The sequence below is a fragment of the Furipterus horrens genome, unplaced genomic scaffold (genome assembly GCF_987537825.1).
Source record: "Furipterus horrens unplaced genomic scaffold, mFurHor1.1.pri manual_scaffold_10, whole genome shotgun sequence".
Classification (NCBI taxonomy): domain Eukaryota; kingdom Metazoa; phylum Chordata; class Mammalia; order Chiroptera; family Furipteridae; genus Furipterus; species Furipterus horrens.
In genome coordinates this window covers 12,587,052-12,600,644 of record NW_028327180.1, presented here as the reverse complement: position 1 = coordinate 12,600,644, position 13,593 = coordinate 12,587,052, and the positions used below count along the sequence as shown (strand labels likewise).

At 35.8% G+C, this 13,593-nt stretch overlaps 1 protein-coding gene across 2 annotated transcripts in view; it reads left to right on the top strand.

Annotated features, from left to right (window-relative positions):
- Nucleotides 1–13,593, top strand: part of INPP4B (inositol polyphosphate-4-phosphatase type II B) — a 251,431-nt gene that overhangs the window by 127,797 nt on the left and 110,041 nt on the right. For both annotated transcript variants that reach the window (XM_090288092.1, XM_090288091.1), the window contains exons 9-11: nt 1,141–1,288; nt 7,749–7,879; nt 8,255–8,359. In XM_090288092.1, the coding sequence (XP_090144218.1) occupies nt 1,141–1,288; nt 7,749–7,879; nt 8,255–8,359 (384 nt within the window). The remainder of the gene's footprint in view (nt 1–1,140; nt 1,289–7,748; nt 7,880–8,254; nt 8,360–13,593) is intronic.

Sequence of the window (13,593 nt, the reverse complement as noted above, 5' to 3'; positions counted from 1 at the left end):
ATGAACAAGTCCTCATTTTAATGATCAGAAAAATACTTTATGTTTACCCAAGTAGTGAATGAGAGACGGTGTTGTCGAGCCCTACAATTTTGAAAGGCATTTTACCCTATGCATTGAGGAGACTTGGCTCATAACACCATGCCCGGTATTTTTTATAGCTTTTCATTCACTTCCATATCAAATTCTGTGTCTGATCAGCATCTTTGGTTAATGAGAGACACATAATCATAGATAACTGATTGGTGATCGACCTAATATTTTATTGTGCATTAAGCTTTCATGTATGAGTGTAACAAAGACATTCATTGCCCAATAGCAAGGGAAATAAAATTCTGCCCTGAAATATGTGCCTTGGGAACATGATGGGAGTGCTGACCTCACACACAGATAGAACCAAGTATTATCTTAATATCTGATCTGGCACATTTTCTTTAAATCTTTAAAGCCTTTGATGGCATGATCTTGTCCCTTCTCCCCTAATCACTGCCAACCTGCCCTGGTATACAGTTTGTTCATCATCTTATTGTCTTGCTGTGATAACATGTGGTTTTAGGGAAGTGTGTTATTGACCCATTGGCACTAAAGTATGTATAATGTTTGAATTTTAATAGATTGTAAACCAAGGAATAAACTTTTCTGATATATAAGAACTAAGTTTTTAGAAATAAGGTCATTTAAAACCTCTGAAAAAATTATCACTTGTCATCTACTGTATAAGTGCATAAAGTGGACTAAGAGTGATTGGAAGAAATTCAGAAATATATTTTTTCAAAGTGTATGTGATGTAAAAATACATATATTTTCACCATATTTATAAAAACACATGCTTTAAGGAAATTTTTAGAAGAGAAAGGAATTAATAGATGATAAATTGGAGAACAGTAGTCATATTTATGAATTAGCTTTTGCTGTGTTTTTTTTAATTTAATAAAGACGATATGTCCTAGAAGCTACTGAAAAAATAAAATGTAAGAACAAAATTATTTGAAATTCAAATACACTAATGAATTATGATAAAAAAAATAAAATTTTGATTAAATAAACAATTAGAAAATACCCCAATTAATGATTTTGTTAATTTATCTTCATCAAATGTGCATATCTTTATACTTTAATCATTGACCTTTTTTTCCTCCTCAGTGTTAAAGAACCCTGTGTGTAAATTATATAGATTTCCCACGTCTGACAATAAATGGATGCGAATCCGGGAGCAGATGTCAGAGAGCATACTGTCTTTTCATATTCCTAAGGAATTGATCTCTCTTCACATAAAAGAAGATTTGTGTAGGTAAGAGAAAATAATTTATGATCATCTCTCACATTATTTATTTATTTTCTATGAAACACTTTTTCCTTGACGTATGATGATAACATAAAATTCTAGACCTGCACTATCCACTATGGTGGCCATTAGCCCTGTGTGGCTATTAATCATTTAAAATGAAATGAGGCCAATTTGAGATGTTATGTAAGTGTTAAATGCACACAAGATTTTGAGTTCCTAACATACATACACTAAAAAGGGGCTGACTTCATAATTGGAATTAAATAAGAATATTATTAATTTCACCTGTTTTTTACTTTTTAAATATGACTATGAGAAAAATTTTAATAACATATGTGACTCTCCTTTGTGGTGTGCATTATATTTCTATTACATCGCTCGGAGTCCAGCCAATACCTCAGCTTTGACCTCGCTAATAATCTCTGTGCCTTTCCCTCATCTGTTTTTGGTTACTACTTCTATAACAAATTCTTCCTGGACTCTTCTTTGGACTACCCATCTGTAGCAAGACTTTCAGATATTTTTTGGTCTAAAAACAATATGAGATGATTAATAAAGGATGCTATGTGAATGGATAGTATTGTTGTACAACAAAATTAAATCCATTGCTATAATCAAACAGGAGGATGTGAGAGCTGGTGGTTGATGAGACTTTCTCTGAGTCATTACTAATCAGTTTGTTTCTCTGCCTTTTATACCTCTAGTGGCTTTAAAAATGCTGAATACTATATTATACTAAACACTATTAAGGCCCCAAATCTCAGAAAATTAGAAAATATTTTTAATAGTTAATGTTTTTTCATTGCTGAAATACACAGCAGAGTATGTAAGGTCCGGAATTTGGATTTCTGCCTTATGTGCACATTAGTACGTCCATTACTTTAAGAGTATCATATCCCTTTGGTAGACTCTACAGTCTCCGGAGATGCTATATTGGCATAAACCAGTGAGCACACCACGGACAAGGCAGGGCAGACCTGGCAGTGTTGACAATATCATCATGAGCCTCAAGACACGTCAGTCAGTGATGGACCTCATAAACAACTGGGGCTCTAGAAGATTCTGATGGAGCTGAGAGCTTCCTATTGCCAAGTGATGTCCCAGCAGTCAGAACGTCATACTAGCACAAGACATAACTCACATGTTTGCAGTGACGCTGGTTTAAACAAACGCTCTGCATGGTCAGTCCTATAAAAGTACAGCACATGAAATCATGTACAGTCCATAATACTTAATAATGATAATCAATGACTATGCTACAGGGTTATGTTTTTACTGTACTATACTTTTTATATTTTAGAGTGTACTCTTCCTGCTTATTAAATAATATCTGCTATAAGACTGTAATGCTACGTTATGCCAAAAGCAACTGCATCATCTCTGGTTTACTGTGTCTCTTCATTGTATCATATTCCCTTGTGCTTGATTTAATCTCATATTGTTCTGTGCAGTAACATGCTGTACAGGCTTGTAGCCCAGGAGCAAAAAGCTAAACTATAGCCGACTAGGTGCGTAGCAGGCTATACCATCCAGGTTTGTATAAATAAACTCTTACGATGTCCGCACAATGACCAAATCACTTAATGACACATTTCTCAGAATGCATCCCTGTCATTAAGTGGTGCATGGCTGTCTTTGTTAGGGTAGGAATGACTGCACAAATACTATGTACCCAAGTAGTGAGAAAAGGAAAACAGATTCTGGATTTTAGGGAAAATCAGACAGCAAACTGGATTATAAGAAAACAACGTGGATCGAGGGAAATAAAGATTGAAAGAGGGGCAAGAAGGTAGATATTTGAAGAATAGCAGAGTGAAGAGGATCGAGCTGTGGAAATTAGACAACAGTTACTGATTGAGGCCCAGAGAAGCTGTAAAATGTACAGGAACCTCAGCAGACTACTTATAGGAGCAGGCTGCAAGAGTGAATTAATATGAATTAATATTAATCCCGTTTATTTTTTATATTTTCATCATCTACTGTAATCCCATCCACCATTATTTCTGGTCTGTGAAGCCCTGCAGTTCACTAGAGACCTCTGCCAGTGGCCCAACTTCCTTAGAATTCATGGCTCATGTTACAGACTCGCTCACTCTGATTGAAAATGTTATAAAATGCATATTTCCAGTAAGAGCTTTCCGGAGACAGCCTTGATATTTCACTCTTTGAGAACTATGCTATTGTAGAATTATGTGTTAGAAGGGAAGGAAGGGGAGGTTCTGTGGGTGAGGTCCTCAGTATAAGACCTTGCTTTTGAAAAGTTGACTGCATTGCTCCACAGTCATGATACATGAAGGATTTGAGATTGAAAAGCAGACCAGTTTTTTATCTGGGATACTTGAAAGTTGGGGGACAGAGCAACTGATTTATTAGGGAGTTGTTATCATGGAAGGAAAAGTAGAGTGACATGTTGAAGACAGCTCAAAGATCCTAAATACATAAAAGGTGTTTGTGTGTGTGTGTGTGTGTGTGTGTGTATGTGTGTCTTTGCCTGTGGTTATAATGCTTCAAGCTTTACAGTCCTCCAGCTTGGGTTGTGTGCAGACAAGTTAGGTGGATTTTGCAAAACTATAAGATGTTTATAGTTTGTTTTAGCGTTGCCACATATTTTGTTTGCGTTGAGTATTTTCTTCAGATTCTGCACTACAAAGTTTTGCTGTGCTCCGTCTACATAGAAATATGCTAGTTACTCGGGCAAATGATGGCACCCGTAGAATTGATGCTCCGTGACAGCTACAAATACAGAATGAAATCATGGTGTGCACATGTATGTGTTTAGATGAGAGGCTCCGGTGGCTGTACGGTGTTTGGCTTTATCAAAAAGGTATAAGTTTCTACACCATAAAGTGATATTTGAAAACCTAAATGGTACAAAGTTTTTTTTTTTAATGAAGTATTGCAAGAAGAATGATCCTCATGATCCATAAAACTTCCCAGGAAAACACTAGTTGGATTTATAGCATAGTTTTCTCTTTTTTTCTTCTTCATTTCTTTCCTATACGTATTTTTCTTCATATTCCCAGGTGTGGAGAAAGATACATTCTGGCATTACTATTAGGAGTTTAGAAGAAAGATAAGAATATTTCATAACAATTAACTTGAAGACTTTCTTATCTTTTATATAAAACATATAAATATGTATATGTCATACAGAGAAAAAATCTTGTAAATAAAAAATAAAAAACATCTGAAGCAACACACTTAAATAGGAAAAATGAAAGTTTTATTACTACTTTGAGAAAATGTAAATGCTTTGTCTTAGATATTGGTATTTGTAAATGTTGTATACTAAATTCATGCTGATAAAATATATTAATGAAGGCAAACACTTTTTTGTTGAATACTATGTATTTCAAATACTCTGTATTCTATATTTTAATAGCGATATTAAAGAACTATGATTAGTGTGTCTCTATAACTACATATCAGTCTATTTCTTGAACATGATATATTCCTACCAGTGAAAAAGACGGTCAGTAAGATATTTTAAAGTTCTAGGTTGAAAACCTAGTTGCTGCACATAAATATATATTTCAAAGATGTATATTCTTCACATTTATTTAAATAGTATCATATGCTGTCAACTTGGTTTTCGAAGCACTCTATATAGTTTGAGAGAAATGCAGAAGATATTTAGTTTTCTGACCTTGTACCTTACCTTAAAGCATTTTGTGACCATCATTTAAAAAAGGTTTATTTTATCTCAAACTGGTAATGCTATAAGAATGCCTTTTCAAAAGTGATAAAAGTATATATTAGGAATTGTGAACTACAATTAGAATATATTCAGATAAATTCTATTTTAAAAATATCCTCACTATACAAAAAGCTATACAGTAGGATTTTGCAACATAGTGACCTAGCCTGTCCATTTAACATGGTTTGGCATTCTGAAATATCATTTATATTCTCATTTCAAAATGTATTTATCACCAGACAAAATTTCCCCTTCACATGTGCTACAGAGTAAGCAGGACCTGATGTCTACCTTCTTCTCCAGCCTTATCCTCTGCCTCTACCATCCTTTGCACACTAAAATAAAGGCGCACTGAAAATCTTTCCTGACCTTAAAGAAACATTGATTGGTGGGAAAGGAACGGGGAGCCAGCTATTCTATTTAGATTTCCTGTCTGTCAAATAAACAAACTGTTGAACCTCACGTGTGTTTTTGAAGTGTTAGGTCTCTCCCACTTTGTTTCCCTTTGTGTTCCTCTCTCTCTCTGTGTCTCTCTCTGAGAGAAAAATCTTAAGTCTTAAAGATCCAAAAATGATGCAGAGAAATATCCCATCAGGACTCTACTGCTGATTCCTACCTGATTAGTGTTGTTTCTTCTGCTCATTTTTGTCCATGCAATGTTGTTGTGCAGTTGGAATACTGTGTGGCATGTTATTTATCACGAGAAGTGCATTCGCCCTACCAAGTCCTACTATTGAAGGCAGATGTCATGTGCCATTAGGTTCATCATTAGGGATTCTTGGTATAATTTAATGAGAGGTCCTGTTGAGCGCTTAGCGTCACCAAGCTGACGGTAGTCATCTGTGTTTGATTTTGCTGCTTGCGTATTACAATATCCCCACAGGAACACATACAGCAAAACTCATTCAGAAGCACATTTTTGTCTGTTGTGCCAAGATTCTTCATTTTGAATGAAATGAGTAAGGGAGAGTATGTTGTAATGATAAACATACAGAATTCGAGTCATTGTTGACTTGAATTCAAAACCTGCCATTTGATATTTCTTGAATGATCTTTGAAAAATTACATAGTCTCTCAATTCCCAGATTTTCTTTTTTTTTTACTTCTTAGGTAATAACATTATTGGTGCATCTACTAGGATTCAATGGGAATACCTAACTAATATTTCTATCGTAAGTGTCTATTAGAACTACAGCCTGAAACCTTACCTATCACATTGCCCTCTACCTCAGGTTTAACCTAATTGCCCAGATTCTTCTAGACTTGGGTATCTCAAGTTTTTGGAATTATCTGCTTTGGGTTTTGTTGTGGCCTTGTCTTGAATTCAAATAACCTGCCATTTGAATGCAAACCGAGAACTTGACCTCGCAATTCTTCAACCTTCCCTCCTCACCCCTCTTTGATCATTAGTTTCCTTTACTCTCACTGTCTGTTGGTTAATTACTTCTCCCATGAATGTTGTGTGATGATAACTAATTTATGGAACAGTCGAGAATGAAATTATTGTTCACAAAAATCGCAAAGACCTTCAGATTAAAGTTACAGCAAAACTACATTCCATCCCCATTGAAGCAAAACAAAGGCAGCTACAAACATTTGAAACCAAGTCACAGTTTTGTACCCCATCCATTACTCTTGCATTTAACAGGATGTTAAAGAGTCTGCATCTTCAGAATTTATTAGCTTGGTATTTAACATGTTTCACAGCCAAAATAGCAAAGAAGCTCCATTATTGCTGGTTAAATTAGCCTCATGAAAATGTTGTTGGCAAAAGGTTACAGAAATGAATAAGAGATCTAACAAAGGAGCATATTAAAACCATTTATCATTATAACTTAAAAAGGCATTCTGATGATTTAAATTAACTTGGATAAAGTGTAGAGAATTAGATAAAAGTTAATAATTAAAACCTAAATGGCATTATTAGCTTTTCCTTTTGATTAAGAAGGGACAAAACATATGCAATATTTACTTAAATTGGCCTCTTGGGAGAAAGTGAGGCCAGTAAAATCATACCTGACCATACCATTTATGAGCTTCTAAAAAATTACATCCAGCCCTGATCCGGTACTCGGTTGGAGCATCATCTCTGTACATCAAAAGGTTGTGAGGTTGATTCCCAGTCAGGACACATACCTGGGTTGTGGGTTCGATCTCCTGTCGGAGTGCGTATGGGAGGCAACTGATTAATATTTCTCTCTTCTCTCTTCCCTCTTCTCTTTCTCTGTCTCTCCATCTCTCCCTCTCCCCCTCCTTCGCTCCCTCCCTCTCATCATTTCTTTAGTAAAAACATATCCTCTGGTGAGGATTTAAACAAATTACATTCTGTTGTATATAAACTAAGATCACCTGAATAGCTTGTGTTTCCTTCAAACATAGTTTGATAATCCTTCCCCATTGTTTTATTTTGGATTGTCAAAGCCTAGAATTTAGACATTTTTCTGTTGATATTTAGTGTTTGTTTTTTAACTGAATGGCCTCTATGTACATTAAAGAGAGTCTTTGCCATCTTTATGAAATTTTTATCAGTGAATTTAACCTATATTTTTCTCTTTTACATACAGAATTTTTGATATCTGTGTGGCCTAAACTATTCATATCTTTCTCTGTGTTAAAATGATTATTTCCCCCCTAAAAAGCACATACAGCTTTTCCAAAGGGATGGTGAAACAACTTCTTATGAGTTTGACATCCTAAATTAAGCACTTTGTGTCTATGCATTTAAAAGCAAAATAAATATTTTGTCCTCCTCTCCATTCTTAACAGGAACCAGGAACTAAAAGAACTTGGTGAACTCTCTCCACACTGGGACAACCTACGGAAAAATGTCCTGACACACTGTGATCAGATGGTGAATATGTACCAAGACATTCTGACCGAACTCAGCAAGGAAACAGGTGTGAAAGCAATAACTTTACATGTTCAACCAGCATTACATTTCATGTATGAAGGCATGTTATGTGAAAACAATAATGGACATTGTTATGGACGTAGAAGGGCCAAGTTTTTTTTTTTTTTAAACACCATTTATTTCTAATGCTTCCATCTTCGTATGAAAAATCACAAAGGAAAAAAGGCACTCGTGGTGTTATTATAAACATAGTAAGTGTTTTTAAAAATTAAATTTCTGAGAAGGAAAGCAAATTATACAACTGGTTTTCTTTCTGAAGCTTTTGTAACAGTTTTCTATGTCGACTTTACCTTTCAGCATATGTACACACACATACATTCATTCTTTACTTACTAATAATATTCTACCTTTTTCCACCTAGGGTCCTCTTTCAAATCAAGCAGCAGCAAAGGAGAAAAAACATTAGAATTCGTTCCAATAAATCTACATCTGCAGAGAATGCACGTATACAGCCCCCACTTGAAAGGTACTATATAGTGTTCTTTTCGAAATGGGTAAATTGTGTTAGCATGTCCCTTTAAACTCTCATCTATTGGCAGACTTTACAATTTAATGCATTTATGTCAAGATGAAGACGAAACCATTGAAGCTGATAAAACCCTGAATACTACAAAAGGGACTGTTATATTTTTGTTGTTGTGTGTCTGAGCAGTCCTTCGCATGTGCACCATCTGAACTGAGTTACGGGTGAACACGCAAAATGAATATTAGCTTCCTTGAGTAGTATCAGTGACGGCTAATGGCCAGCAACTATGCTGTGGTTTGAATTAGCAAGAAGGAAAAAGGAAAACCAAGACTGAGTCACCGTGTTCCTGTCTTGGAAACCAAAGCCCGAAGTTGGACTCGTAAGCTGTTTCTCTGTCTCTGTGGTGACTACCTGCAGAATCACCTCCTTCCCTTTAAGAACGTGCTTTATCAGATAGAAGGTGACAGTACTTTGATGTGCTCAGTTGCAAAAAACATTTTCCAAGGAAAAACGTGTGGGTTTCCATATACCTGAATAGGGTCCAGAGTGAACAATAAGACATTGGATTCATTGCCGCTCTGCATGATTCCTGACCATTTCTCAATATTATATATTTTTGTAATAGTCTTCTCACCTCACTTTTTCTTTAACTTCTTGCTGTATGGATTTTATGCATATTTAGGGTGACTCTCTACCCCTATTTACCAGCCAAGTCCCATATTATGCCTGTTGTCCCAGCATCCTCATTAATAACTCCCTCTTCCTCCATCCCTTGCAGAAGTCTCTCTGTTTGAATGATAAATGCTAGTACCCACCTTCCTTTGGATCATCAAGTTCTCCATAATGTGTCAACACACATAAACAGATATACACAGATCCATCTGAAGACGCATTCTAACACCCTATTTTGTAGCCATTGTGACAATATATAGGTTAGTAGTTTTAAAACATTAAAATGAAACCTCTGTTCTGCCTTAGAGTCACCTGAAGTTTTATAATTAGAAAAAATGAAACATTTTTCTAAGCTTAGGCATACTAATGTATAATTTTATTATCTTTAGTAACCCTTACTACCTGGAATTTTAACTTAGGTCCTTTTAACCAAAACTTATGTCAAATGAAAGAACTGAAATAAAGATTAGATGGATTGGCCCAAGGCATTTATAGGAACTTTTGATTACTGAGTGTCTGTCAGTAGTTTGAATATGACATGTAATGTTTTTTTTTTTTTAAATCATCAAAACCAGAGTATCAACAAGTAATAAAGAACCTAAAGCACTTAAAAGCTATCTAACAACCAACATATTTTTTTTCTAATGGCCCATAGGAAGAAATTTTTATGATATAGTAAAAGGTTTATATATTTTGGAGTGAAATGGAATAGAATTGCAGCTATACCAATTTATATGTATGACCTTCAGTCTGTTAGTTAATCTTTCTAATCTGTGTTGTTCTCTTCGGGATTTAGTGAATTAGAGCATGTAAGACACCTAGAATGAACAGTCAAGAGTTTCTGTGATACATGTGGCCGTTGCTATCACTGGAAGAAAATAGATCTGTCAGTTTTATCACGGCTGTTAAAGTCATCAGTTAAGAGGCAATAAAATCTAAGGAAGTAGCAGATGTAGAGGAAAGATGATTTAGAGAGGCAGAGGCATTTTGGAAAAATCATCACATGAAAGTACCTCGTGACTGATGGAATGCTGACATGGGAGGAAAGGATGGCCTGGGGGTACAGCCATGGTTGGATGATAGAAGTATCATCAAACCAAATGGTTTATCAGGGCCAAATTGATGGGAATTGATATTTAAATATGCATTCCGTTATTTGGTGGTGATCCTTAAAACACTTCCACCAAAAAAAAGATCATTATTTTTTTATCTAAGCAGCCTTTTCTATCATCTTTATTTCTTGAAAATGACAGAACCTTTTACATTATGCTTTTTTTCCCCCCAAGACACTATCTGAAAAAAGAGAGTAAAGTGAGCTGGGATGAATACCATGCCTTTAGTTTCTGTTTCTCCAGCTTGAAAGGAAACTAGAACCTAAAAGAAAGAAATTTAGAAAGACAAATGAAATTCTTCTGATTGGTTTGATTAGAAATATGTACCAGTTTCCTAGGGCAGCCATAACAAAGCTCCACAGACTGGGTGGCTTCAACAACAGAAATGTATTGTCTGCCAGTCACCAAGTCAGAAGTCTGAAATCAAGGTGTTGGCAGAGCCAAGCTCCCTCTGGAACCTGTGGGTGTATCTTTCTCGCCTCGTCCTACCTCTTTAATTTTTCTTGTTTCCTTTTTTCTTCTCTTTTTTAATATTTTTGCTGGCAATCTAGTTTTCTTTGATTTGTTGATACATCACACTGATCTTCCATCTTCACATAGCATTCCCCTGTGTGTCTTTACATCATCTGTGTGTGTGTGTGTGTGTGTGTGTGTGTGTGTGTCTGTCTGTCTGTCTGTCTGTCTGTCTGTTTCTGTGGCCAAGTTTTCCCATGTAAGGACACCCATTGTATTGGATTAGGACTCACCCTAATAGCTTGATTTTTAACTTCATTACATCTGTAAAGACCCTATTTCCAAATAAGGTCAAATTCTAAGATGGTCTTTTCTTTGGGGGCACAACTTAACCCGTAACAGGATGTATGAAGGAATTTTTTTATGTGTGATTCAAAAATCAAGCAGTAGAGAGAAAAGCAAGAGCTAGGGTACAGCTCATAAACTAGAGGATTTTTGACATAGTAATTTTCAGAAAGACTGGTTCCCGCCTTTAAAGACCTAAAGAGAAAATGTGGGAAAAGACTAGATATCCTAACAGCCAAGAATTGATGTGAAGGTACTGAATTCTATTGCATAATATAATTATACTCTAGTCGTATGTATATTGTATATATGTAATATGTATAGTGTTAAATAATTTATGTTTTTAAAGTATTTATAGTATTATAGTAAGTTTAAAATTTATTTGAAGTTGGAATTCAGATAAAGTAGGTGTTTTATAGACTAAATCACCAACTATATGTTAGAATAGAAATTGAAAATGACTGAATTTTTTGTGCCTTACCACTTCTTTGTCTTTCACCAAGTGAATAACCACTTTGAGCTTTGGTTTAGTTATTTGCAAAAATCAAAACAAAACAGTTAAAAGCTGTAGATGGTGGTCAATCAAGTTTTCTGCTTGCTTATATAATATGCGTTTAGCAGATTTTGCATTGCAGTTAAGTTTATTTAAGAGGCACAGTTACTCGTTTAAATGTTTAGCTGAATTACAGACAACATTTTAGAAGGTAATGATGCAAGTAAGATTGGCCAAGCCTGGGTATTTCACTGATGAGTTATTTGGATATAGTCTACATTTATTTTTATTCTTATCATTAATAAATTGTATCTATTCACCTTTGATTAATATGCCTGCTATATCTAGAGAGGCAGCTTTACAAACAATAGCAGGCAGATTTACCAAGTACGAGGCTAATGTCTAGCTCTTAATACGTGTAACTGAGCAGAACTAATGTTGTCATGTCTCATACTGACAAATGAAATAACTTTGGGTGCCCCCAGACCCATGAAGTTAATTTTTCATCCTTATTCATTACTTAAATTAAACAAAACAAATAGAATACCAACCACAATAGAGATCTTATACAGCAGGGACAATAACAAAAACAAAACCCTGAAATTAAAAACAAAATTTCTTACTCTAATATATCTAAGTAAATTTTGTTTTCTTGGAAAAGCTGTTGTGAATAGTATAAAATAGGCATTCTTGTGATATTATAGTATTATATGTTTAAGGTATATTATAGATATATAATAGCATGTTATCCGTCGGCAGCCGTCCGTCTCGAGAGACGATGGTGTAGCTTCTTAAGTGTCTATCTGCACCGCCGAGAATGGCTGTGCAGTCCGACTCGGGAGTGACATGGCATCTGTCTCCTCCCGTGTTGAATTGACATCTTGCGATGACGCTGGAGTGTCCTCTCCAGTGGAGCTGAAGCTACAGAGCCTGGGCAGGGTGATATGGAGGGTCTGCTGTTGCCCATGCAGCAGACCCCCCCTCTCTTCGCAGCTGAAGGGTCCAAGGGAAAGACGGAGTCGATACAGCTTGGCTTCAGGTGCGCCGCAGGAGTTGCCGGTGTTGACTACAACGTCAAACCGCCTTAGGGACTCCGGCTCCGGATTTTCTGTCGGGGTTTACTCCCTTAGCCTTTCCCCTGAAGAGGTATGCCGCAAGGCAGCGGAGGTTTTTTGGAGTCAGAGTTTTCCTTCTCTGATGTACCCTGACTGGAAGATCGAACCAGCGACACTTAGCTCGCAGGCCGACGCTCAATCCACTGAGCTAAACCAGCCAGGGCATATAGCATGTTATAGTACATAGCAAAGAGATAAAAAGAAGGAAAGAAAAGTCACGGAAGGAGAAAAAGAAAGAGAAAGAACATGGTATCATCAAACTGTAGTTGGAATCAGGCACGCCATGGCCCAAATTGTCAGTGTGGCTGTGGAAGAAGCAGTGGACCTCCTGCCTCTTCTCATCTCTCACTGAAGGAGGGAGCAAACAAGAAGCTCCCTGATTTCTACATTTCAAGAGTCTGAGTGTATCACCTCATCAATGAAGCATAGTTACCTTTAGACATGTTTCATGATGATGCCAAATTTCTTGGACAATTTTTAAACAAACTTCCCTTAAAAATCCCTATGGTCTTGTGACTCATGTCCAAGTCATTTGGTAGACCACTTTGGAGTCAGGGATTATGCTTAAATTGTTCTTTGAAATGAGATCAGCATGTCTATATTTTTTTTTATTAGCACTATTTTTATAGTTGTAGGAATTCTAAAGAGATCTTCTGGGAAAAATAGACTTATTATCTCATTTCTATTATTAAATGGCTTTTAAGAGGCTATGTGAGGCAGCCCTATTATTAAATTTCACATCAACTTGGTATCTTTAGCTTGATGAGATTCAACTTGAATTTCACTTCCCTATTATAACGCACATGGTGCCATTTTCACAAAGCCAAGGACAATTTTTGAGGTATAAAATACCAAAGAAAGAAGACACACAAGTTATATTTTATATGAAAGGAAAAAGGACCTTGAACTTTTTTGCTTAAGTTTTCTGTAAAATAAAATGCCCACCTAGATTTTTACAATTGTCTCTTAGTACCGAAAATTGGAAACCTTTTTATTATGCACAGTTAAGGGCTATTTGTATCGCAAAGATACATAATTTAAAGA